Source organism: Rhinoraja longicauda, chromosome 2 (genome assembly GCF_053455715.1).
Source record: "Rhinoraja longicauda isolate Sanriku21f chromosome 2, sRhiLon1.1, whole genome shotgun sequence".
Classification (NCBI taxonomy): Eukaryota; Metazoa; Chordata; class Chondrichthyes; order Rajiformes; family Arhynchobatidae; genus Rhinoraja; species Rhinoraja longicauda.
The window spans coordinates 10,049,498-10,077,030 of NC_135954.1; the positions used below are offsets into that span (position 1 = coordinate 10,049,498).

At 44.0% G+C, this 27,533-nt stretch overlaps 1 protein-coding gene across 3 annotated transcripts in view; it reads left to right on the top strand.

Annotated features, from left to right (window-relative positions):
• Positions 1-27,533, top strand: part of cdkal1 (CDK5 regulatory subunit associated protein 1-like 1) — a 541,005-nt gene that overhangs the window by 55,351 nt on the left and 458,121 nt on the right. For all 3 annotated transcript variants that reach the window (XM_078414892.1, XM_078414899.1, XM_078414884.1), the window contains exon 4: positions 22,742-22,826. In XM_078414892.1, the coding sequence (XP_078271018.1) occupies positions 22,742-22,826 (85 nt within the window). The remainder of the gene's footprint in view (positions 1-22,741; positions 22,827-27,533) is intronic.

Consider the following 27,533-nt stretch of genomic DNA (forward strand, 5'->3'; position numbering starts at 1 on the left):
TTATGTAAACTGAATCTGATACCTTTTCACCATCACCTTTTCCAATTCTTGGATTTATCATGTGGACGCCTAATTCAAATTTTAAACCTGATATTGGTATTGATTTACTATTGTCATGTGATATAGAGTGAAAAACTTTTGTTTTGTGTGCTATCCGGGCAAATCAATCCAGATGCATGTACATCAGATAGTGCAAAAGAGTAAATAAACAGTGCAGAATGTAGTTTTAGAGTTGCAGAGAAAGTTCTGATTAAAAAAGTGCAAGGTAAATTGGAAGATCGGGAATTCATTCTGCAGTCTCTTGTGTCCCCGCTGTTCCAAAGAAGCTCAGTGCAAGCGGAGAGCAGCACCTCATCTTCTGAAAGCAAATTGCAACTGTCCAGATAATTAACTATCCTAAAACACATCAACTGAAGGTAAATATGATCTTGTGTAGGAAGGAACTGCAGATGCTGGTTTACACCAAAGATAAATCAAAGGGGACGATGCTTAAGAAAATGTTTAATGGTACATCGTTAGTTGAGGGAAAATCGCATGTTTCTGTGATAGCAAGTCTCGGTTAAAACGTGTTCGTAGAGCTGGAGAACAGGAGCAAACAAAGAGGGGGAGCAACGAGAGAGGGTGTTGCAGAACTCTCGTCGGAGAGATGAAGGGAACTTCGTCAAAGCAGGCATATCTTGATGAGATTTTGCTGTGGAGCAGACAAAATGTGTAGGAAGGAACTGCAGATGCTGATTTACACTGAAGATAGACACAAAATGCTGGAGTAACTCAGCAGGACAGGCAGCATCTCTGGAGAGAAGGAATGTGTGACGTTTTGGGTTGAGACCCTTCTTCAGACAGAGCCAGGGGAGAGGGAGACAGAAAGAAATGGAAGCGTAAGATGTGAAAACACAGATCTAAATATGATCTGGCTTATTGCATTTATTTTTTACTCTTAAGTTGCCTTGCAAAGGTTGTCATTTTTAATCATTTGGTTATGAGGCATTTTATTTCTAGATTTACAACAGTACAAAAAAACCTTTGTTTATTATTTTAAATGGATGTGACGATGATTACTGATGTATCCAAGTGTCATTAAGTTGAATTTGATTTACTTAAAACTGCTGAGCAGAAAATATTTCTGAGTGCTCCTAAACTATTCCCTTTTTATATTAGATCAGATCTGTTTCGTTGACAGAATCATTTTACCTGGATGAACATGATAACATTTTTCCTTAGATTTCCTGTGAATTCTCAAAGTATTTATTTCATTTTTGATAGTTGTGTTTAACGTCCACCCCTTCAGACGCCTGCTGGATTAGAACTGAAATGCCATGAACATTGTTTTCACTTAACGAATGAATGAATGAATGAATGAATGAATGAATGAATGAATGAATGAATGAATGAATGAATGAATGAATGAATACTGTATTGTCATATGTGACGGGTTGCAATGAAATTCTTTGTTTTGCATACTCAAGGTCCCCCCACTCCGCATCCTCCTTTGTTCTCCCCCCCCCCCCCCCCCACTCACGGCTGTTCCCCCATTGCTCTTGATGACCAACTATTTGTTTGATTGTGAGGACTAACTCACTTCTGGTCTGTTGGCAAGGCATTGATTTCTCACACAGCAACTTGAACTGAAGACGTACTGTTGTGCCATTTGAAACATTTACAACAATGCAGTCAATTTTTCAGAGCCTGGATAATACATTTCATAGAACTCATTTAATTGATATTGACTTCCACCTCGTAGCAAGCATAGGAATGCATCAAAATCAAGAAGGTACTGAACCTGTGATTAGTCTACGACCAGAAACCACAGCCTCAGAATAAAAGGACATACCTTTAGAAAGGAGATGAGGAATTTATTTAGTCGAACGGTGGTGAATCAATGGAATTCATTGCCATAGACGGCTGTGAAGGCCAAGTCATTGGGTATTTTTAAGGCGCAGATTGATCGATGGAGATGCGATTTTTCACCGTATCGTGTCTCCGTCCCCATTGCGGCCTAACATCGTGAAGTGGTGCAGCCGTTCCTGGAGACCGGCCCGGCGCTTCAACCCGCGGGGACTGCGCGGACTTATTGGGAGCTGCGATCCTTGGCCGAGGATCGTCTGTGAAGAGCTCCAACCGCTCCAAAATTACCCTTCGGCCCACAATGTCTGGACTGAACATGATAGGTTTTTCTGCCTCCATGAGACCAATATCCCTCAATTCCCTACATATCCATGTGTCTTATCTAAAACTCTTAAATGCCACTATTTAACATGTTATCCAGTCTGTCTACACCACCACCCGGTGGCATAGTGGCGCAGCCGTAGAGTCGCTGCCTTTCAGCACCAGAGACCTGGGGTCGATCCTGACTACGGGTGCTGTCTAATAATAATATAGTCCTTTATTCGTCCCACACCGGGGAAATTTACAGTGTTACAGCAGCAAAGTGGATAGCAAGAGAGCAAGAGAGCAAGAGATCATTCATTATAAATAAATAAAAGATACATAAATTGTCATCAGTTTTCTGTGTGTTCTTAGCTGTTATTGTTGACTCGTCTGCTGGGAGCAGTGCTGGTTGTGCAGTCTCACAGCAATGGGAAGGAAGGACCTCCTATATCTCTCCTTCACGCACTTGGGGTGAAGGAGTCTGTCACTGAAAGAGCTACTCAGTGCATGAGTGTCCTGCATGGGGTGGGAGTCATTGTCCAGCAGCGCTGTTAGCTTTGCCATCATCCTCCTCTCACCATCTGCACTGAGTCGAGGGGGCAACCCAGGGCAGAGCTGACCTTCCTGACCAGCTTGTCGAGTCTCTTCCCTTCCACCGCTGAGATGCTGCTGCTCCAGCAGACCACTCCATAGAAAATGGCCGATGCAACCACTGTGTTGTAGAAGGTCCTTAGGAGTGCCCCCTGCACTCCAAAGGACCTGAGTCGCCTTAGCAGATAAAGTCTGCAGAGCTGTGCCTGAAGTCCGCAGTGTACAGGGTGAACAATAATGGAGCTAGCACTGTTCCCTGCGGAACCCCAGTGCTGCAGACCACCCTGTCCGAGACCAGGTCCTTTGTCCTCACATATTGTGGTCGGTTGGTGAGGTAGTCCAGAATCCAGGATGTGAGGTGGTGATCCACTCCTGTGCACTCCAGCTTGCCCCCCCCAGAAGCCCCGGCTGGATGGTGATGAATGCACTGGAGAAATCAAAGAACATGATTCTCACAGTGCTATCCGGTTTCTCCAGATGTGAAAGAGCTCTGTGTCGTAGGTAGATGATGGCGTCTTCCACCCCGATGCGAGTCTGGTAGGCGAACTGCAGCGGATCCATCTATATGGAATTTGTATGTTCTCATTGTGACCTGCTTGGGTTTTCTCAGATCCTCCAGTTTCTTCCCACATTCCCACAAAGACGTACAGACAGGTTGTAAATTGTCCCAAGTGTGCAGGATAGTGTTAGTGTGTGGGGATTGCTGGTTGGCGCAGACTCGGTGGGCCAAAGGGCCTGTTTCCATGCTGTATCTCTAAACTAAACTAAACTAAACTAAACTACCCCTAGCAGCGTGGTCCAGGCACTCTCCACCTCCCTCTGTAAAAAATAATTTGCACCACACATCTCCCTTAAACTTTGTCCTTTTCACCTTAAAGCTATATCTCTAGTCTTTGACATTTCCGACCTTTGAAAAAGATTCTAACTGTCGACTCTATGTATGCTTATAATTTTATCTACTTGTGTCAGGTCTCCCCTCAGCCTTCGAAGTTCCAGTTAGAAATAGCCCACGGTTGCCCAACCTCTCCTTACAGCTAATACCTTCAAATCCAGGCAACCAAACAGGTATTGACAATGCTGTGCACACCAAACAACTACGTGTAGATCAGTAACTTTTAAAGATCAAAACAAACATGCTGAATGTGCATGTTTGAGTGTGAAAGTCAACATTGCATGACAAAAGTAAATATAATGACCAATAAAACACATGGGCTGTTGAAGGAAATAACATTTACATTTATATTACACTTTTCAAAGCTCAGAATGTCTGAAACACGGTAAACAAAGTATTTTTGAAGAGAAGGCAACACTGATAGAGTTATAGAGTCATAGAGTGATACAGTGTGGAAACAGGCCCTTCGGTCCAACTTGCCCACATCAACAATGTCCCAGCTACACTAGTCCCACTTGCCTGCGCTTGGTCCATATCCCTCCAAACCTGTCCTATCCATGTACCTGTCTAACTGTTTCTTAAACGATGGGATAGTCCCAGCCTCAACTACCTCCTCTGACAGCTTGTTCCATACACCCACCACCCTTTGTGTGAAAATGTTACTCCTCGGATTCCTATTAAATCTTTTCCCCTTCATCTTGAACCTATGTCCTCTGGTCCTCGATTCCCCTACTCTGGGCAAGAGATCTGTGCATCTACCCGATCTATTCCTCTCGTGAAATAACACGGATTGCAATTATTTTTCTGATTTCATTAAATCTTTGAATGATCTACCTAAGGGAGAAGGCAGGAAAATGGGATTAGGAGGCAATCAGCCATAATTAAATGGCGGAGTAGGCTCGATGGGCCAAATGGCCTAATTATACTCCTATAACTTGTGAATTAATTATTCCATCCTACTTGTTGTTTCCATATACCTCTACGCTTTTCATTTTCAAGTATTTATAAGAAGTACAAGGCGTAGGCCAAACAGTCTCTCAAACTTGTGTCGGAAGGAACTGCAGATGCTGGTTTAAATGGAAGATAGACACAAAATGCCGGAGTAACTCAGCGGGACAGGCAGCATCTCTGGAGAGAAGAAATGGGTGACGTTTCGGGTCGAAACCCTTCTTCAAACTCTGAAGTCTGAAGAAGGGTCTCGACCCGAAACGTCACCCATTCCTGCTCTCCAGAGATGCTGCCTGAACCGCTGAGTTACTCCAGCATTTTGAGTCTATCAAGCTTAGCTTAGTTTAGATGGGAGATGAACATATGGAGGAGAGGTAAGGAGCAAGGTGACTATGGTGGTGTGAGATGGTTAGAGGAAAGTGTGCGTACCGAGCGGGGTGAGATTGTAGGGAGCGTGTAATGCTTGAAATTGGTGTGTTCCCTGTTTATACCCTTGGATTGTAAGCTACCTAGTCGGAATATGAAATGCTGTTCTTCCAATTTTGTTCTTTCAATTTGCAAGTAGCCTCACTCTGGCAATGGAGGAGGCCCAAGACAGAAAGGGCGACACAGGAATGAGTCTTAGAGTCATACAGCATGGAAACAGGCCCTTTGGCCCCACTTGCTCACGCTGACCACATGCCCCATCGGCACTCGTCCCACCTGCCTGCGTTTGTCATCTGTTTAATCATCGTCTGTTCCTTCCATCCACAGATGCTGCCGGACCCGCTGAGTCCCTCCAGCACTTTGCTTTTTACTGTAAAATTAGATTTAATTTCTATGACTCGGTTTTTACAGAGTCCAGTTCACAATTTTTCAGTATGCTGTTTCTTTTCAATTTCAGCGCCAACATTAATTTATACTATTGGTCTTGTTCAGATTTTTGACATTATTTTTGTTTCAGAATTTTTTTTTCTCTCAACCTTACATTTAAATAAACATTTTGCAATAAAACCATAATTTATAAATGTTGGCATGCAGTCATATTGCAGAAATGTTTAAACTTTAAGCCCCAATAATGTTTTTATAGATTTCCAGGCTATAACCAGGAGGCTTGGTATTTACTGTCACAGACTGTGTTTGCACTCCCCATAGTTGGTCTGGGCTAATGGTCAGTCTCCCACTGTTTGTCACAGTTCACTTGCAGTAAGTGAAGCAAATAAAAAGACGCCAAACAGCTTTCAATTCAGGTTTCCAACTGTTCGGTTCATAACGATGCCCACAGTAGTATAGTTGTTATTGTGCATAGAAGCTTGTTATGCTATTTTATTGAATTATTGCAAGTCATTTGCGTCTTATAATATCTCGCACAAGGTACGATCCAAGTACGTTCTTATTTTGAAGATAGAAACAAAATGGCGGAGTAACTCAGTGGGACAGGCAGCATCTCTGGAGAGGAATAGGTGAAGTTTTGGGTCGAGACCCTTCTTCAGACTGAGAGTCAGAGAGGGGAGGTAGAGATATGGAAGGGTACAAAGAGCATGTAAGGTGTGAAAAGGGCAGATCAAAGCAGTCAAGGAAATGTACATATTCACAAAATGCAGGAGTAACTCAGCAGGTCAGGCAGCATCTCAGGAGCGAAGGAATGGGTGACGTTTCGGGTCGAGACTTCAGATGCTGCCTGTCCTGCTGAGTTACTCCAGCATTTTGTGAATAAATATCTTCGATTTGTACCAGCATCTGCAGTTATTTTCCTACAAGGAAATGTACATTGTTGGTTATGGGGAAGGTGACAACGAGGCATACAAACAGTAAGATTAATCAGGGGGACAGTGAAACTAGTCATGGCACTAGGGCAGGGGAAGGATAGAGAGAGGGGAAAAGCAAGGGTTACTTGAAGTTAGAGAAATTAATATTCAAACCGCTGGGTAAGCTGTTCTTTGTCATTTTGTGTTTGAGTTTAGTTTATTGTCACGTGTACCGAGGTACAATAAAAAGGTTTTGTTGTCTGCTAACCAGTCAGCGGAAGGACAATACATGAAAACAATCGAACCTTCCATAGTGTACAGATACATGATAGGGGGGGGATTAATGTGAATAACGTGTAGTGCAAGATAAAGCTAGTAAAGTCTGATCAAAGATAGTCCAAGAGTCTCCAATGAGATAGATAGTAGTTTTTATCTTGATGTATTTCTGCGACTGGTGCCATTGCTCAAGAGTGAAACATACTTCCGTCCTCACTGCATGTGAATCTGTTCTTGAAAGTAGCTTGGGACAGATTTTAGAGCGTCCTTTAATCATTTCCACTGTATGAGGGCCTATGAGGGCATTGTACCAGGGCCTATTCCTGTACTCTGTAAATGTGAGCATCGGTTGATACACACTTACACTGATGTTTCTTGGTTTAATAACCAGTTTATGCACTTTTGCACAAGGTTTTCATTGCACCTGTACCTCACCTTACTTGTGCATAAGACAGTAAATTTAACTTAGAGTTATAGAGTCATACAGCGGGGAAACAGGCTCCTCGGCCCAACTTGCCCATGCTGACCAACATGCCCCATCTACACCAGTCCACCTGCCTGCTTTTGGCCCATATCCCTTTAAACCTATCCCATCCATGTACCTGTCTACACGTGGTGATAGCACCTGCCTCAACTACCTCCTCCAGCAGCTTGTTCCATACATCCACCACCCTTTAAGGAACAAAGTGCTATTGAGGACGTGCAGCGTAGGTTAATTCCCGGAATGGCGGGACTGTCGTATGTTCAAAGACTGGAGCGGCTAGGCTTGTATACACTGGAATTTAGAAGGATGAGAGGGGATCTTATCGAAACATATAAGATTATTAAGGGGTTAGACACGTTAGAGGCAGGAAACATGTTCCCAATGTTGGGGGAGTCCAGAACCAGGGGCCACAGTTTAAGAATAAGGGGTAGGCCATTTAGAACGGAGATGAGGAAAAACTTTTTCAGCCAGAGAGTTGTAAATCTGTGGAATTCACTGCCTCAGAAGGCAGTGGAGGCCAAGTCTCTGAATTCATTCAAGAGAAAGCTAGATAGAGCTCTGAAGGATAGCGGAGTCAGGGGGTATGGGGAGAAGGCAGGAACGGGGTACTGATTGAGAATGATCAGCCATGATCACATTGAATGGTGATGCTGGCTCGAAGGGCCGATTGGCCTACTCCTGCACCTATTGTCTATTGTCTATTGTAAAGTTACCCCTTAGGTTTCCAATAAATCTTTCCCCCCTCACCTAAAACCTATGTCCTCTGGTTCTCAATTCCCCTACTCTGTGCATTTACACGATCTATTCATCTCACGACTTTGTACACCTCTATAAGATCACCTCTCAACCTCCTGCGCTCCAAGGAATAACTTGATGATGCACAGTTTGGAATTGATTTAAAACTGTCTTGTTGCATTTCTTCCAAGGACATTAAGCCAGAGAGGAAACAATTATTCCAATATTTGAACTTAATTCAAATCTACTCTGCACAGTGAATAGACATTATGCTGAAAGGCTGCTGTATGTAGTTTCCTTTGATGCTTAAAATTATGTTGGATTTTCCTGCACTTTCCCTGGCTAATCCATGAATGAACCCAGCAATGAATGAGACCACGTGGCTGTCTCTGCCTTTACTGTCTGTTTTGTAGATCTGTTCATTCAGTCCCAGTCCCCTGCTTTTTTCCCCATGGCTATATGATTGCTTTTATTTTCAAACAATAATCCAATTTACATTTTGATGTTATTATTCAATCTGCTCCCATTATCTTTTTTTCAGCAGTGCATGACAGATGGCAGTAATTATAGGAGGAAGACATTTTCTAATTATTCCTCTGGATCTTTTGATTAGTACGGGTGTCAGGGGTTATGGGGCAAAGGCAGAAGAATGAGGTTGAGAGGGAAATCAGCCCCATGATTGAATGGTGGAGCAGACGATGGGCTGAATGGCCTAATTCCGCTCCCGGAACGTATGAACTTATGAACTTGCGAACTTTTGAGCTTTTGCTAATAACGTTAAATTAGTTTGATCAGATTGCTGACCCTTACGCTACCGAAAACAGATGCTATCACAAATCCCTTAATTTTGAACTTTTCTATTAGATCTTCTGCTGCAAGGAAAACAGTGAGCTAGTCTCCTGATGCAACTAAATTCCTCATTTTGCTCTGGTAAATCCCTGTCTGCACCCCCTCTGTGTCCTTGACAACCTGCCCAAAGTTTGGCATGCAGTATTAAGCATTAGTCTAGCTGAGGTCTAGCCAGCGTTTTATAAATATTTAGCGTAACTTCTTTGCTTTTGTACTATTAGGAAAGCCAAGAATCTTATACGCATATTGTGAAGATTATTAAAAAATCATGCTGTTTCAAACATTTGTGTGCACATAATCTTTGTGCCTGCACCTCTTTAAAATTACACCATTTTTATATTGGATCTTTGGAATCTAATTGATCTAGTTTCATCTACCAGGCTAGACACAAAATGCTGGAGTACCTCAGTGGGACAGACAGCATCTTGGGAGAGAAGGAATGGGAGACGTTTCGGGTCGAGACCCTTCTTCATCTACCAGGCATTTTGGTAACCCAACTGTTCTTTTGTTATGAAACATCGAAACATAGAACAGTGCAGCACAGGAACAGGCCCTTTGGCCCACAATGTCCGTGTCGAACATGGTGCCAAATTAAGCTAGCCCTACATGAGATTCATTGCCTGTGTATCCCGGCACCCACCACTCTGTGAAAAAAGAAAATTGCCTCACGCATCTCCTTTATAATTTCCTCCTCTCTCCTTAAAGCTATGCCCTTTAGTTTTTAACATTTCCACCCTGGGAAATGGTTCAGACTGTCTCTCATAATTTTGTAAACATCTGTCAGGTTTATGTTTAGGTTTATTATTGTCATGGAGGTACAGAGGTACAGTGAAAAGCTTTGCTTTGCGTACTATCCAATCACATCAGATAATATGATACATAATACAATCAAGCCAAACTCAAGCACTGGTTCACCACCAATTTTCCGGCAATTGGTGGTCCGGCACCTCCTATAATCTGGCCAAGATTGCGAGAGCGCACTTGAAATCCCCATGGATGTGGCGCCTCGGTCGGATGAGGCGGTCGATCTCGACCTCATCGAGACTTCCACGGCTGATCGGCGGGTTGAACTCTGGCACGGCCAGAGCCGGCAGATTCATTCCCATAGCTGACTTCTGTGGCTAATCGGCAGGTCAAATTTGCCCTCTGCGGCAGGGGCTCTGGAACTCCACTGGGACAAAGCTGGCAGATCTGTTGCCAAAGCCGACTTCTGAGGCTGTCTTTGTGAGCCGGTGTCTTGGCCCCCTGGTGGTTTAGGTGGTCCATTCTGGTATAGTTCGACTCCTCTCGGAGGCCGTAATCTCTTGGTCTGGCAAAACAGAGAAGGGGGAATGACTGGAGTGGAGTGGGACAAGTCTTTAATTATGTTGGCTGCTTTTTTGAGGCAGCGTAAAATGCAGATGGTGGAGAAATAAGAACTGTGCAATGGACTGGGCGACATCTATAACTCTCCGCAATTCCTTGCGGTCTCGGGCAGAGCTGTTCCCAAACCAAGCTGCGATATGACCCAAAAGTTGCTTGCAATGTTGCACCAGTATGAGGTCTTCCCTCATACTCCGATGATCCAGAGAAAATGGTCCAAGTTTGTCCAAACTCTTCTTATTGCTAATACCCTCTAATCAAGGCAGCATTGTGGTGAACCATTTCTGCATCCCCTCCACGTCTTTCCTGTAATGGGGGAACCAGAGCTGCACGCAATACTCCAAATGCAGCCTAACTGAATATATATAAAGCTGCAACATGAATTCCTGACTCTTAATGCCCCGACTGATGAAGGCAAGCAAAACATACAACTTCTTTACCACTCTATCTACTTGTGTTGTGATTTTCAGTGAACTACGGACTTGGACACCAGGATCCACACTGTACAAAAAGCTGTTCAGGATCTTTCTATGAACTGTATACTTTCCTCCTGTGGACGGCACAGTAACGCAGCGGTAGAGTTGTTACCTTACTGCGCCAGAGACTCGGGTTCCATCCTGACAACGGGTGCTTGTCTGTACGAAGTTTGTACCTTTACCCCATGACCTGCGTGGATTCTCTCCGAGATTTTCGGTTTCATCCTACACTCCAAAGACGTACAGGTTTGGAAGTTAATTGACTTGGTATAAATGTAAACTTGTCCCTGGTGTGTGTAGGGTAGTGTTAATGTGTAGGGATCGATGGTCGATGCGGACAAGGTGGGCTGAAGGGCCTGTTTCCGCGCTTTATCTCTAAACTAAACTAAACTAAACTAAAATTTGGCTTCCTTAAGTGCAATACCTCAAATTTGCTTACATTAAACTCATCTGCCATTTACCTGCACATATCTATAACAAATTATCCCCTTGCTAGCTATTGTATGCCAGAGCTTTGTGCTATTTGATAACTTTGAACAAGATCCTATCTAACCATTACAGCTCTGTGAAAATATATTGGGAAAAAAGAGCAGTGCTAGTCATATTGACTGTTTCCTGGAGTGTGTCACTGTGCTTCCAGCCACAATCATTCTTCACTACTCCCTGCTTCTCTCCATTAGCTACGCTTCTCTGCTTTCATTGGCTTCAATTTTATTAAATTTATATCCTGATACTTGGTAAATCGAGTTCCATCAATATAGCATATGAGACTTGACTCAGGCAGTAAGGTGCAAATGAAGGAGGTTTTAACTCTATATGGAAGAATCACGTGTGTTCTATGACAGTCTGAAGAAGGGTCTCGACCCGAAACGTCATCCATTCCTTCTCTCCAGAGATGCTGCCAGACCTGCTGAGTTACTCCAGCATTTTGTGATACCTTTGATTTGTACCAGCATCTGCAGTTATTTTCCTACACACGTATGTTCTATGTATATGTTGCTGTCTCGTCTTATTGACATTTTAAACCACGCATTGAATTCAGGTGGTCCACAGCCAATAAGTCTACAGAATTCACCTTTGCAGTATTGAGTTTATTTTATTGTCCAGTGCACCGAGGTACAGTGAAAAGCTTTTGTTGCATGCCAACCAGTCAGCAGCAAGACAATACTTGATTATAAATTAGCTATCCACAGTATACAGATACATGTTAAAAGGAATAATGTTTAGTGAAAGATAAAGTCCAGTAAAGTCCTATTAAAGGTAGTCCAAGGGTCTCTAACAAGGTAGAAAGTAGCTCAGGACCGCTCTCTATTTGTTGATAGAATGGTTCAGTTGCCTGATAACAGCTGGGAAGAAACTTCAGAAGTGCCGCTACAGTAAGAGAATAATGTGAATGACATTTAGTGCAAGATAAAGCCAGTAAAATCCAATCAAAGATAGTCCAAGGGTCACCAATGAGGTTGGTAGTAGTTTAGGACTGCTCTCTAGTTGTGGTAGGATGCTTCAGTTGTCTGATACCAGCTGGGAAGAAACTGTCCCTGAATCTGGAGGTGTGCGCTTTCACACTTCTATACTGTTTGCCGATGGTGAGGGGAGTGGAGGGAGTGGGCCGAGTGCGACTCATCCTTGATTATGCTGCTGGCCTTGTCGAGGCAGCGTGAGCTATAAATGGAGTCAATAGAAGGGAGGTTGGTTTGTGTGATGGTCTGGACTGTGTCCACAATTCGCTGCAATTTCTTTTGGTCTTGTATGGAACTGTTCCCAAACGATGCTGTTATGCATCCTGATTTTCTGTTGCTTAATATTATATGCCACATGATTGCACAGAAGAGGGTGCAGGAAAGATTCATCTGGATGTTGACTGGATGGACTTGTTTTCCTCAGAGTTGAAGAGTCTGGTGTGAGGGGGGGGGGGGGGGAGGGGCAGTTAGAAGTATTCAATTTCGTGAAGGCAACAGATAGGTTAGATAGTAGGAAAGTTTTCCTTGTAGCAGAGCTATCCAAAGCTAGAGAGGCTTGGGTTAGGGTAAGAGGGGATCTGAGGAAAGACATTTTTATCTCAAGAGTGTTTGGAATCTGGAACGTGCTCGACTGATGGGCCTATTTCTCTGTTGAAAGACTTGCTTGAAAACATGGAATGGCGGGTAAACTAAAGTTTATTTTCAATGCCTTAAAAATTAATCAACTGTTAAAACTGTCATGTTTAAGAACTTTGGGAAGGGCGCAACCTGACCAGAAAGTAGGATTTTCTAAGGAGCAGCGAAAACAGAGACTTCAGTAATTTCTCCTGGTGAATGCAGTCTAATTTTTCCAGAATATTGCTGTGAATACAATACAATATATCTTTATTGTCATTGTACAGGGGTACAACGAGATTGAGAATGGAGGAGTGGTGCATATAGAAGCAGCTGTTTTGAAGACAGAATTAGAATGTATCGCCCAGAGATACTGCATGTCCCGCTGAGTTACTCCAGCATTTTGTGTCTAAGAATATATCGGAGCAGGGTAACAGCGGTCCTGAATTTCCACATGCAACTGCTCGTGTGGAGACTACAGCAGTTGCTGTAAGAACAGCATTGACAATGAATCCTGTCTGCTTTGCTTCTTCTTCTTCTTCTTAAGCCCTTGGCTCCTCTAGGGAGCATAGGCCATTGACAAATGTCCTCCACCTCACTCGGTTGTTGGCGGTTCTTTCGAGATCTCCCCAGTTGAGCCCACTCCCAGACATTTCTGCCTGGACACCTCTTCTCCAGCTGTTTCTGGGGCGACCTCTTTTCCTTTTTCCTTGAGGGTTCCATTTCAGAGCTTGCCGGGTGATGTTTGTGGCAGGTTTTCTGAGGGTGTGTCCAATCCAACTCCATTTTCGCTCTCTCATCTTCCTTTCCGGAGTAGATAATGGACTGCCCACTGGCCAATTTGATCTCCCCTGACTGTGCCCATCTTGTTTCTGCCAAGCCCACGACTGAGAGATTGTAGCGCACCATTTTGTTGGCAACAGTGGCAGCCTTGCCAGCCTGGAACATGGTTCGGATGTTCCATGTCCCCACAAGGATGGATTTCTTTGGCGTCAGAAGGTGTGTCAGCTTCCCAGCGCCCTTGCGGGTTTGGCTGGGAAGCGTCATGTTCCCCGTCGCTGGGGCACCTTCTTCAACCAAGTGTGTAATTTGGTTTTCATTCGTCAAAGTTTCTGTAACTCACACTTTTTTCTAGGGTGGGGTAGTTAACCCCACGCCCAACCCTCAACTTGGAGGACCAGGGACTGCTTCGTCTGCCGCCTCACCCATGACCTGTCCGGTTTGGTTGAACCTGCCAGGGATATAAAACCCCATCCGGCATAGCTCACAGGATCACTGGAGTACGCAAGCCTCTCCACCACGTCAAGGTTGCAGTCCAGGGGAAGTGTCTGCTTTGCAATCATTATTAAAAAATCATCATTATAAAGGTGTCAGGGGTTATGGAGAGACGGCAGGAGAATGTGGTTGCGAGGGAAAGATAGATCAGCCATGATTGATTGGTGGAGTAGACTTGATGGGCCGAATGACCTAACTCTGCTCCTAGATCTTATGAACTTATGCACTATCACCATTAATTCCGTATCAATGCTCTTCTTCTAAGCATTGCCATCGCTTTCTGTTCAGTTCATACTTTATACTGAATTAAAAAAGCAAAGTAAATATGATTCTGTCCCAGTATTTGGTGTTGAGGACAAAGATTGAGCTAATATTTCATTTCATTATCTGAAGCATCACCTCTCAGTACTTGTTGACAGGACTGAAGAAGGGTCTCGACCTGAAAAGTCACCCATTCCTTCTATCCAGAGATACTGCCTGTCCTGTTGAGTTACTCCAGCATTTTGTGTCTATCTTCAGGTTTGTAGGTTAATTGGCTTTTGTAAATTGTCCTCAGTGTACAGGATGCAAAACTGGGATAACACAGAACTAGTGTATGGGTGATCATTGCTTGGCATGGAAGCGGAGGACCGAAGGGCTTGTTTACATGATGTATCTCTGAACTAATCTTTATCGACGTATTCATAATCATAGTTTAGAAGTACTGAAGAAGGGCCTCGACCTGAAACATCACGCATTCCTCTCCAGAGATGCTCCCTGTCCTGCTGAATTACTCCAGCATTTTGTGTCTATCTTTGGTTTAAACCCACATCTGCAGTTCCTTCCTACACATTTAGAAGTACTTTATTGGTTACAGTACCTTAGGACAAAAAATATATATAGCTACAGGTTTAAAAAAAAAATCATATGTCTCCAAATATAATATGACTCAAACTTGAAGATCTGCAAATGTTTCAAAAGATATGTCAAGGATAAGTCTAAAATTTAAATAATGATGTAGCTTCTCAGATCGGTATACTGTAATAATATTGTTAACAAGCAAAAATCAAAGAAAATCTTTGAAAAGGCATACTGAATTCTGAGCTGACAAATCTACACTTATCTGGCTAATTATTACTCACTTTGTGAGCTTTGAACTAGGGCTGCTTTTTCAAGTCTTTTATCCAAATTATGTTTCCATGTTGTATTACAGCTGGATAGCACAAGGTGTTGGCATTTAAAAAAGCTTTAGGCAACAAGCATAATCTCACGTTCCCACTCAGCTATTCGATTGTTCATATGCAAAGCAGTGGCCAGGTGTTTCTCTCAAGTTGGAGAAAAAAATCAGGGGTTGCTCTGTGGTATGATCGTACATCCACCGTAACAATAAGATTAGTGGGTAAAGTGTCTTGGACAAGTCATGGGCTGGCTACATTTAGTACAGCAAGGTGACTAATAAAGATTGATGAATGTCTGCAGGTTGCCAACCCCTTTAACCCCCCCCCCCCCCCCCCCCATTCTCACACTGAACTTTCTGTTTTGGGCCTCCTCCACTTTCAAAGTGAGGCCAAACGTAAACTGGAGGAACAGCACCTCATATTTCGCTTGGGCAGCATACAACCCAGCAGTATGATTATTGATTTCTCTAGCTTCAAGTAACCCTTACATCCCCTCTCCAAAGACGTACAGGTATGTAGTTAATTGACTGGGTAAATGTAAAAATTGTCCCTCGTGTGTGTGTAGGATAGTGTTAATGTGCGGGGATCGCTGGGCGGCGCGGACTCGGTGGGCCGAAGGGCCTGTTTCCGCGCTGTATCTCTAAACCTAAAAATCTAAAATCTCTCCATCTCCGTCTCTCTCCCACCCTAGTCATCGTAATAGTTTCACTGTTGTCCTGCATAGTTTCACTGTTTGCATAACTCGTCACCCACAATGAACCATTGTGGGCTCCACCTTTCCTTGATCATTGTTGCTGGCTTTGAACTGTCTTTTTGCATATATTTTATTAATTTGTTCTATGTACCTTTTCGTATCTCTCGGTTCCCCCCCCCCCCCCCCCCGACTCTCAGTCTGAAGAAGGGTCTCGACCCAAAACGTCACCAATTCCTTTTCTCCAGAGAGGCTACCTGACCCGCTGAGTTATTCCTGCTTTTTGTGTCTATATTCGGTGTAAACCAGCGTTGGTAGTTCTTTCGTACACACCTTGTGTTACGAAGTTTGAATCTTGTTCCACATTGCCCACTACTCGTGATGAGTAGTATAAACTAATGGTTTAATAAGATCAAAAAAATATTGTGGGTATAAATATTGATGGCCAGATAGACCAAGAGCTCTGCTGAAAGTTCATTGTTAGATGCTTTGTTCACAGATGGTGTTTGATCTTTTGAATATTTCCAGCATTTTTGTTTTTAATATCTAATTTCCAGCATCTGCTGTATTTTGCTTTATGACTTCTCTAAATATTTGTCAAAATATTTATGTTTTACATTCATCTTAACCATGGACAGGGTAAAAATAAAACATTAATTTCCGGGCATGTATCCAAATACTTGTAAAAAGTGAATGCCATTTGGAGAAATTTGGAAAATATTTTTTTCCTTGAGTTAAGTCAATATTATTTCACTGATCACATTTCTAAAGACTTCAAGGTCTTTTCAAGATCACTCCGGACTGTTTTGTATTGATTGCAGTTAATTATATTCAACTTTAATGCCCCATGGTTATACCAATGTCCATGTTCATTGCTGATGAAATAATGTGTAGGAAGGAACTGCAGATTCTGGTTTAAACTGAAGATAGACACAAAATGCTGGAGTGACTCAGCGGAAACAGGCCCATCAGCCCAACTTGCCCACACCAGCCAATATGTCCCACCTGCCCACGTTTGGTCCTTATCCCTCCAAACCTGGCCTATCCATGTACCTTTCTAACTGTTTCTTAAACGTTGGGATAGTTCCAGCCTCAACTATCTCCTCTGGCAGCTTGTTCCATACACCCACCACCCTTTGTGTGAAAAAGTCACCCTTCAGATTCCTATCAAATCTTTTCCCCTTCACCTTAGACCTATGTCCTCTGGTCCTCGATTCACCTGCTCTGGGCAAGAGACTCTGTGCATCTACCCGATCTATTCCTCTCATTCGTCTGATATTCCTGTTCTGAAGTGAACTTGGAACATAATCGGCAATGAATCATGCAATTGGCAGTGAAAACTGAAAATAATGAATGAAAGAAAATAAAATAATTAGAATACAATATAAGTTTGGGTGTTCACTTTGTATCCATTTAATATATGACAATGACATTTTCACTGTGGATGAAATCACTTGTTGATTTCTTAGTATTTTAGTAACTACTTTATATGGACTGTTTGCAAATGATTTGAATATCATCCATTGCTGGCACATTATTACTCTCTTTTTGCTTATTATTTACATGATCCTTGACTGAAACCCAGTGTTAAACAACTGATTTGTAGGCTGTTAACTGAAAGGCAGGTTTTCCATCTCAGTCATACTTGCTAGCTTTTGTATTCATAAAGGATTCATTGCAAAAGAATAAAACGCTGTGTAAACAAAAGGACTGCATTTTGCTATGGGAACTGAGTACAGTAAAATTCTGATAATCTACTGTATTTTTAATTTGAAATTCCAGTGATTTGGTTTCTTGTTCACTGGATAACGTTGCCCAGGCTCTCTTTAAAGTCTTCAGTGTCCTGTTTCCCGCACCGCTTTTAAACTCATGCGAGACCCATTTTTGCATACCCTTCAAACCTGCTCACTAGGAAATGCTTAGGAAGGAACTGCAGATGCTGGTTTAAATTGAAGATAGACACAAAGTGCTGGAGTAACTCAGTGGGACAGGCAGCATCTCTGGAGAGAAGGAATGGGTGACATTTCAGGTCGAGACCGAAGTCTGAAGAAGGGTCTCGACCCAAAATGTCACCCATTCCTTCTCTCCAGAGATTCTGCCTGTCGCGCTGAGTTACTCCAGCATTTTGTGTCTATCTTCACTAGGAAATGTATTGTACCAATACAAGTGGAGCATAGTGGCGTAACGTTAGAGTTGTTGCCTCACAGCGTCAGAGACCCAGGTTCAATCCTGACTACAGGTGCTGCCATATGTATTAGGGTTGCAAACAGGGTTGGTACATTTTCCCTATGATCGCATGTGTTTTATCTGGGTGCTCCGGATTCCTCCCACACTCCGATGCCTTACAGGTTTGTAGATTAATTGGCTTCTGGATATTGTCACTAGCCTGTAGGATCAAGCACCGTTGGTCAGCGCAGACTCAGTGGGCCAAAGGATCTGTTTTCATACTGTATCTTTAAACTAAACTAAATTAAACTAACATTATATATCACTTAAAAAAAAAAAATGAATGTAGGCATAAGGAACTGCAAATGGTAGAATCTTAAGTAAAGGAGCAAAGAGGTCCTTCTGCAGTTGTACAGGGCCCTAGTGAGACCGCACCTGGAGTAGTGTGTGCAGTTTTGGTCTCCAAATTTGAGGAAGGATATTCTTGCTATTGAGGGCGTGCAGCGTAGGTTTACTAGGTTAATTCCTGGAATGGCGGGACTGTCCTATGTTGAAGACTGGAACGACTAGGCTTTTGTATACACTAGAATTTAGAAGGATGAGAGGGGATCTTATTGAAACATATAAGGTTATTAAGGGATTGGACGCGCTAGAGGCAGGAAACATGTTCCCAATGTTGGGGGAGTCCAGAACCACAGCCACAGTTTAAGAATAAGGGGTAGGCCATTTAGAACAGAGATGAGGAAAAACCTTTTCAGTCAGAGAGTTGTGAATCTGTGGAATTCTCTGCCTCAGAAGGCAGTGGAGGCCAATTCTCTGAATGCATTCAAGAGAGAGCTAGATAGAGCTCTTAAGGATAGCGGAGTCAGGGGGGTATGGGGAGAAGGCAGGAACGGGGTACTGATTGAGAATGATCAGCCATGATCACATTGAAAGGTGGTGCTGGCTCGAAGGGCCGAATGGCCTGCTCCTGCACCTATTGTCTATTGTCTAAAATGCAAAGTGCTGGATGAACTCAATGGGTCAGGCAGCATCTGTGGAGCGACCCTTATTCAGACTTGAAAGTTTGGTGAGCTATTAATTAAAATAATATCAAATAGTTCGGAAAATCTGTCTGGCAGATCATAGGGAAAGTCCTGAGCGCGCCAGATTATTAGAGTTTCATTGTACATAGTGTAACCTCAATTATCTATTCCCCATGTCAAGACTTACATTCTATTTATTATAAAACTATTATTCATTCAAAGAGTACAATTGATTTCAACTAACCCATCCGCTGCCCATCTGTCACCTCAGTTCTTCTGCCCTCCACTGGCAACACCAACAACACCTCTATTTTAAAATTCCCATAATTTTCACATATCTCCACACCCTCATTCATCCCCATCACATCCTCCAGTCTAAGAAGTCTCCTGGATCTCAACCGTTGTCTAATTCTGGCTGCTCGCTCATCTTTAATTTGTGTTGATGCTAGACACAAAATGCTGGAGTAACTCAGCAGGACATGCAGCATCTCGAGAGAAGGAATGAGTGATGTTTTCGGTCGAGACCCTTATTCAGCCCACTGAGTTGCTGCATCATTTTGGTGTAAACCAGCATAGGCAGTTCCTTCCTACACATTTTGATTTGTGTTGCTTGCCATGGGGCAACATAATTTCAGTTGCTGATTTATATTATAAACTGTTTAATTAGGGGATGCAGGGACGCATGTTTTCTATACTTTGCTGCATGATTGAATTGTTTGTATTTCTTTTGTATGTACGGTGTCTTCTGTTAAGCTTGCATCACAGTAAGAGGAACAATTTAATCAGTGCCACACGTTTCTGTTTATTTGCCTGTACCCTTGTAATTTATCCCATCGCACACACATTCTCATGAATTCTCCTTTTTAAGTATTTTTGCCACTAACCTGAGGGGAAGTTTACAATAGCAAATTAATCTTCGAGCATGTCTCTACGATGTGGGAGGTAGGCTTAGCATTTGGGGGAAACCCATGTAGTCACTGAGGAGACACATATTACACACAGACTGTACCTGAGATTAAGATTGAATCTAGGTATATAACACCTAGACTGCACTAAGATGCTGCCTAATCGAGAGGGCTGATAACAAGAATGTTTCATTTTGTTTCATTTCTAATCCTTTCTTAACTGCTCTTACACTTCTGTAACTGTTGCACACATTTTAACGCTTAAAGCCTCTTCCCATTCCCATACCGACCTTTTCCCGTTTCCACACTGACCTTTCTGTCCTGATCCTCCTCCACTGTCAGTGTGAGGCCACACACAAATTGGAGGAACAGCACATCATATTTCGCTTGAGCAGCTTACTAGGTCTCGAAGCCCTCCGTTTCTTCCTCGACCGTAGAACCAGCCAATCCCCATCGACCAACACTCTCCTCCGCCTAGCAGAGCTGGTTCTTACCCTCAACAACTTCTCCTTTGACTCCTCCCACTTCCTCCAAACCAGAGGCGTAGCTATGGGCACTCGCATGGGCCCTAGCTACGCCTGCCTCTTTGTCGGGTACGTCGAACAATCCCTGTTCCAGACGTACACTGGCCCCATCCCCGAACTCTACCTCCGCTACATCGACGACTGCATTGGTGCTACCTCTTGCACCCATGCAGAACTCACTGACTTTATACACTTCACCTCCAATTTCCATCCTGCCCTTAAATATACCTGGACTATCTCTGACATCTCCCTCCCGTTTCTGGACCTCACCATCTCCATCACAGGAGAAAAACTAGTGACGGACATTTATTACAAGCCCACCGACTCGCACAGCTATCTGGACTACACTTCTTCCCACCCGGTCCCCTGCAAAAAGTCTATCCCCTACTCCCAATTCCTCCGTCTACGCCGCATCTGCGCCCGGGATGAGGTGTTTCAGACTAGGGCTTCCGAGATGTCCTCGTTTTTCAGAAAACGGGGCTTCCCCTCCTCCATTATAGATGAGGCTCTCACTAAGGTCTCTTCTACATCCTGCAGCTCCGCTCTTGCTCCCCATCCCCCCACTCGCAACAAGGACAGGATCCCCCTCGTTCTCACCTTCCACCCCACCAGCCAGCGGATCCAACATATCATCCACCAACATTTCCGTCACCTACAACAGGACCCCACCACTGGCCATATCTTCCCATCCCCTCCCCTCTCTGCATTCCGCAGAGACCGTTCCCTCCGCAACTCCCTGGTCCACTCGTCCCTTCCTACCCAAACCACCCTAACCCCGGGTACTTTCCCTTGCAACCGCACGAGATGCAACACCTGTCCCTCTACCTCCCCCCTCAACTCCATCAAAGGACCCAAACATTCTTTCCAGGTGAGACAGAGGTTCACCTGCACCTCCTCCAACCTCATCTATTGCATCCGCTGCTCTAGATGTCAACTTATCTATATCGGCGAAACCAAGCGCAGGCTCGGCGATCGCTTCGCTGAACACCTGCGCTCGGTCCGCATTAACGCAACTGATCTCCCGGTGGCCCAGCACTTTAACTCCCCCTCCCATTCCCAGTCTGACCTCTCTGTCATGGGCCTCCTCCAGTGCCATAGTGAGGCCCGCCGGAAATTGGAGGAGCAGCACCTCATATTTCGCCTGGGCAGTTTGCGGCCCGGTGGTATGAACGTCGACTTCTCCAACTTCAGATAGCTCCTCTGTCCCTCCCTTCCCCTCCTCCTTCCCAGATCTCCCTCTATCTTCCTGTCTCCACCTATATCCTTCCTTTGTCCCACCCCCCCGACATCAGTCTGAAGAAGGGTCTCGACCCGAAACGTCACCCATTCCTTCTCTCCCGAGATGCTGCCTGGCCTGCTGAGTTACTCCAGCATTTTGTGAATAAATCGATTTGTACCAGCATCTGCAGTTATTTTCTTATATTACAACCCAGCAGTATCAGTTATGATTTCTCTAATTTCAATTAACCCCTGCCTTCCCTCTCTCTCTGTCCATCCACCACCTTAGTTGTCCTGCTAGTTATCATTTCCATGGCCAACAATGGACCATTGTTGGCCCTTTAGTCATCAGTGTCAGGTCTGATCTGCTCTGTACCTTTCCATACCTCTAGTTTCCCTCTCCCCTGGTTCTCAGTCTGAAGAAGGGTCTAGATCCAAAACTTTACCTACTTCATTTTCTCCAGAGAGACTGTCTGACCTGCTGCGTTACTCCAGCGTTTCGTGTCTATCTTACACTTCTTGCGTCCTCTTCGAGTCATAAGGTCACATATCAGGGAAACAGGTAATTCAACCCACCATTCCTCTTTGACTGGTGGGCACCCACCTGTATTAATGCCATCTTCCGCCACTTGGCCCCTAGCCTTTAATGCCTAGATGATTCAAGTGGTCATCTCGACATCCCTTAAATTATGTCAGCGATTCTGCTTCCACCACTCTCCCCACAGTGTATTCCAGATGCTCGCCACTTTCTGGGTGAAGAAGCTCGCCCCTCCCAGAACCCTCTTGGATCCACTTGACTGGAGGCTCAAAAATTCTTCAATTGGTATTAAATTAAATGAAACACACCAACTGTGTTAGATACAAATACGAAAAGTGTGAAAGTGCACACCTTCAGATCCAGGGACAGTTTCTTCCCAGCAACAGCAATTGAACCATCCTATCAACAACTAGAGAACAGTCCTTAACTACTATTTACCTAATTGGAGACCCTCGGTCTTCCTTTCATAGGACATTACTGGCTTTATCTTGCACTAAACGTTATTCACGTTATTCCCTTTATCGTGTGTACACTGTCGACAGCTCGATTGTAATTATGTATTTTCTTTCCATTGACTGGCTAGCATGCAACAAAAGTTTTTAACTTTACCTCGGTACACTTGACACTAAACTAAACCAAACTGATTTTCTAACAGGCACCTTTTTCTCTCCACTTGCAGAAAATCCATCCAGTGCAGATTTATGGCTGCTGAACAGTTGCACTGTGAAAAACCCAGCTGAAGATCACTTCAGGAACTCAATTAAGTAAGTAAAATAAGAAGTAACCCACCAGTAATTCATTCTGAAATATTATTTTTGAAAGAACATTTGACATTTCATTCCCAAACCCTTATACTGATGTGAATTAAAATTTGGCACAATGGCATGGCAGTTTCAGCTTTCAATTTCCACCAAGTTCAGCAGAATTTACATCTATATACTGAAACTCTCGTTTGTTCCTGTACTACAGCCAAAATGGCACACGATAGCACGACAATGTTAGGCCCATCTTACTCACCGTCGTCCCGTGGTCCTATGGAAGGAGTTTCATTGAAATCGGTGTTATATTTTTAAAGTTATTCACATTTAAAAAAATTTAAAACCGTGCATGCGCAGTTGGGGCTCTGTTGATCTGCTACTTACGTAAGATGGCGCCGCATCCGCGCGTGCACTGAACAAACACGTCCGCGCCTGCGCAGTTGGGGCCCGTTGAGCAGGGCTCGGCCGCCTGCCTCTTGGGGGCGGGAGAGCCAGGCCTGGTGCCAGGGGAAGCAGCCGGAGCCTGGGCCTGGGCCTGGAAGTGACCGGTAACCGCGAGCCTCAGGTGGGCCAAGGGGAAAGTCGGCAGCAGCAGCAGTGGCGGTGAGGCCGGGCGTTGGTGGAGGTGAAGGCTGAGGCCTGGGCCTGGCGCTGGGCCTGCCCTCGGCTCCCCCTTCCCCCCTCCTCTCCCCGGCCGGCCTAGCGCCTTCCCCGCACCGCCCAGAGTCCAGCAGATCAGCAACAGTGGGAGAGCCGCCACCGTCTACCACTGAACATCCCCGCACCGGGACAGGACAGGACTCTTCCCCCCCCCACCCCCGCTCCATCAATGGTGGCCACCCGGACCGGGAGGCGGGTTGCTATGGCAACTGCGGGTTGCTCCCGAAAGGGAGGGGGGAGAAGGGGAGGGAGGAGGGGAGGGAGGGGGAGGAGAGGGGGGGATAGGAAAGGGGACGGGGAGTGGGGGTGGAGGAAGTGGGGGAGGAGAGGGTGCTGTACCAATGCATGAGAGGCAACCCTAGGGGGGAGGGGAGGGGGGAGTGGGGGAGGAGAGGGTGCTGCACCAATGCAGGAGTGGTTTGGGCCCAACGGGTCCACTTAGTCCAGTCAATGTTAATAGCCAAGAGTGAATGTTTCAAACAAAATATTATTCATTCTCAGCCTTATAGCAATCGACTGAATATTTAACTATTAAATTCTGATATGTTTTAGATGCTAGAATGCAACAAAACAGAAGTTCTGCAAATGTGTATATGTTTTAGAATACTTAATGATTTTATTTTTCTTGATTTAAAGTCTAAAGGTTTTCATGATTAAATAGATTTAGAGAATTAAACAAGTATATTTATAGATTTTAAAGATACTGACATCTGGATATCACTTATATACTCTTCAGTTTAGTTTAGAGATACAGCGTGGAAACGGGCACTTTGGTCCACCGTGTTTGCACCTACCAGCAATTATCGCACATTAACACTATCCTACACACACTAGGGACAATTTACAATTGTACTAAGACAATTAACCTACAAACCTGTACATCTTTGGAGTGTGGGAAGAAACCGGAGATTTCGGAGAACAGGGATAACGTAAAAACATCGTACAGACAAGCACCCGTAGTCAGGATCGAACCTGTGTTTCTGACGCTCCAGGGCAGCAAATCCAGTGCTGCACCACCTTCAGGTGATAAACAATATATAAAAATAATTCTATACTGAAAACTGCATTATTATCGAAATGGAGAGAGACTGCAAGTGAGTAAAATTCAGAGGGTTTGAGGTGTTCTAGTGCATGAACCACAAAAAAAGTTAGCTGGCAGGTCCAACAGGTATCTAAGAAGGTACACAGTGTGTATTTCTACTTATCTTCCTTTCATCATTGGATGTCCATGTTTTTCCTAATCCATTCAATTCATTGCCAGCATGAAAACACTAAATGGTTTCAATACAAGCTTTAGCCAGATTTTAATACAATAGAATAGTTTCATGGGTATAGAATAGCTGTTGGGCGTGATCAGAACATAAAATGTTTATTGCCAAGGTGTACCTATGCCCTATGATTTATTCTTACTTTCTCCGACAGCTTTCATGAAGTGCAAGAGCACTGTCTGTGCCTTTTTATTGAGCTATAAAAATTCAAGATAGGATTTGGCTCTCTGCTGACATAACAGTGGTTAAGCATTTGTAAGGCTGGTAAATAGGAACAGTAGAGCAAAGGAACAGGCCCTTCAGTCCACATTATTCACATTGAACATGTTGCAAAATTAAACTATTCTCCTCTGACTGTACGTGATTTATATCTCTCATTCCCTGATATATCCATGTGCCTTATCAAAAGCATCTGAAATGCTATTTTGCCAATGTAGCTTTGCCAGTTTTGTGAAAGATCTTTTTTGATTAGAGCTTGAGAGAGATACAGTGCGGAATCAGGCCCTTTGGCCCACCAAGTCCGCTCTGACAAGCGATCCCCGCACACAAACACTACCCTACACACACTAGGGACATTTTTTACCGTTTTACATTTATACCAAGCCAACTTGTACGCCTTTGGAGTGTTGGGGAAACTGGAGATCCCGGAGAAAACCCATGCAGGTCACGGGGAGAACATACAAACTCCGTACAGACAGCACACGTAATCGGGATCGAACCCGGGTCTCTGGCGCTGTAAGACATCAACTCTACCACTGCGTCGCCGTGCAGTCTTTTTTGATCTTGATGTCTTTGAAACAAGTTACACTTTTACTTGAACAGTTGTAGTACTTTGTGTCCACTAACATGCACACCTTTAACATCTCAAAGCATTTTATTTCATTATATTTATACGGTAGTCAATATTCTGAGGAATGGTTATCTTCATTGAACAGAGAAATCGAGCATCGCTTTGGGGTTGGAGTTGACGAGCGATTGAAGCTCAAGCAGAACAGTCTGTGTGCTAAACACGTGTACTTTTGCGTCTAAACTGACAGCCTTGTTTTTTAATGGAGTCTGAAAGGGTATGGATAAGCCTTCTTTCCCCTCTTTGATTGTCACGGCAGTCTAGTTTGGAGATACAGCGCGGAAACAGGCCCTTCTGGCCACCGAGTCCGCGCCGACCAACAATCCCCGCACACTATCGTACACACACTAGGGACAATTTTTAGACAATAGACAATAGACAATAGGTGCAGGAGGAGGCCATTCGGCATTTTGAGCCAGCACTGCCATTCAATGTGATCATGGCTGATCATTCTCAATCAGTACCCCGTTCCTGCCTTCTCCCCATACCCCCTGACTCCGCTATCCTTAAGAGCTCTATCTAGCTCTCTCTTGAATGCATTCAGAGAATTGGCCTCCAATGCCTTCTGAGGCAGAGAATTCCACAGATTCACAACTCTCTGACTGAAAAAGTTTTTCTTCATCTCAGTTCTAAATGGCCTACCCCTTATTCTTAAACTGTGGCCCCTTGTTCTGGACTCCCCCAACATTGGGAACATGTTTCCTGCCTCTAACGTGTCCAACCCCTTAATAATTTTACAATTATACCAAGCCAATTAACCTACAAACCTGTACGTCTTTGGAGTGTTTGAGGAAACCAGAGATCCCAGAGAAAACCCATGCATGTCACGGGGAGAACATACAAACTCTCTACAGACTGCACAAGTAGTCAGGATCGAACCCGGGTCTCTGGCGCTGTAAAGCAGCAACTCTACCGCTGCACCACCGTGCCAGTCCTGTAGCCTCAAGCATGATGTTTGTACTGAAAGAGAATGCTTGGAAAAGCTGAAAGAGAATTATTGGACATGCTGACCTATGCATGAAATATTAAAAGTAAAGCCTCTCTTGCAGTGTAGGTTGTTTAAATGGCTCTCCCCATTAAAAAAAACTGATGCCAAAGCTTCCCCAATGTTTCCTGCTCAAAACTCATTCCCTAAGTAACATCACAACTTGCATTTATATAGTGGCTTTATAGAGTGTCTTTATAAGTATGGCTTTAAAAGTGTCTTTAGTGGCTTTATAAATGTCTCTAGAAGCTACACAAGGGTAATACATAATGGAAACAGAATCTTCGGTACAACCCGTCCTTGTCAACCGAGATAAGATCATATGACATTGGAGCAAAATTAGGTCATTTTGGTCTTTTGAGTCTACTCTGCCATTCGATCATGGCTGATCGATTTTTTCCTCTGAACCCCATTCTCCTGCCTTCTCCCGGTAACCTCTGACATCCTTACTAATCAAGAACCTATCAATCTCCGCCTTAAAAATACCCTATGACGGCCTCCACCACTGTTTGTCCTTACACTAAACGTTTTTCCCTGTATCCTGTACCTGTACACTGTGGAAGCTTTGCTCTGTACCGTGGTATATGTGACAATAAACTAAACTAAACTCTGTCTAAAAAAATTCATAGAAACATAGAAAATAGGTGTAGGAATAGGCCATTCGGCCCTTTGAGCCAGCACCGCCATTCGATATGATCAAGACTGATGATCTAATATCAGTACCCCGTTCCTGCTTTCTCCCCATATCTCTTGATTCCGTTAGCCCTGAGCTATATCTAACTCTCTCTTGAGTACATCCAGTGAAATGACCTCCACTGCCTTCTGTGGCAGCGAATTCCACAGATTTACAACTCTCTGGGTGAAAAAGTTTTTCCTCATCTCAATCCTAAATGGCCGACCCCTTATTCTTAAACTGTAACCCCTGGTTCTGGACTCCCCCAACATCAGGAACA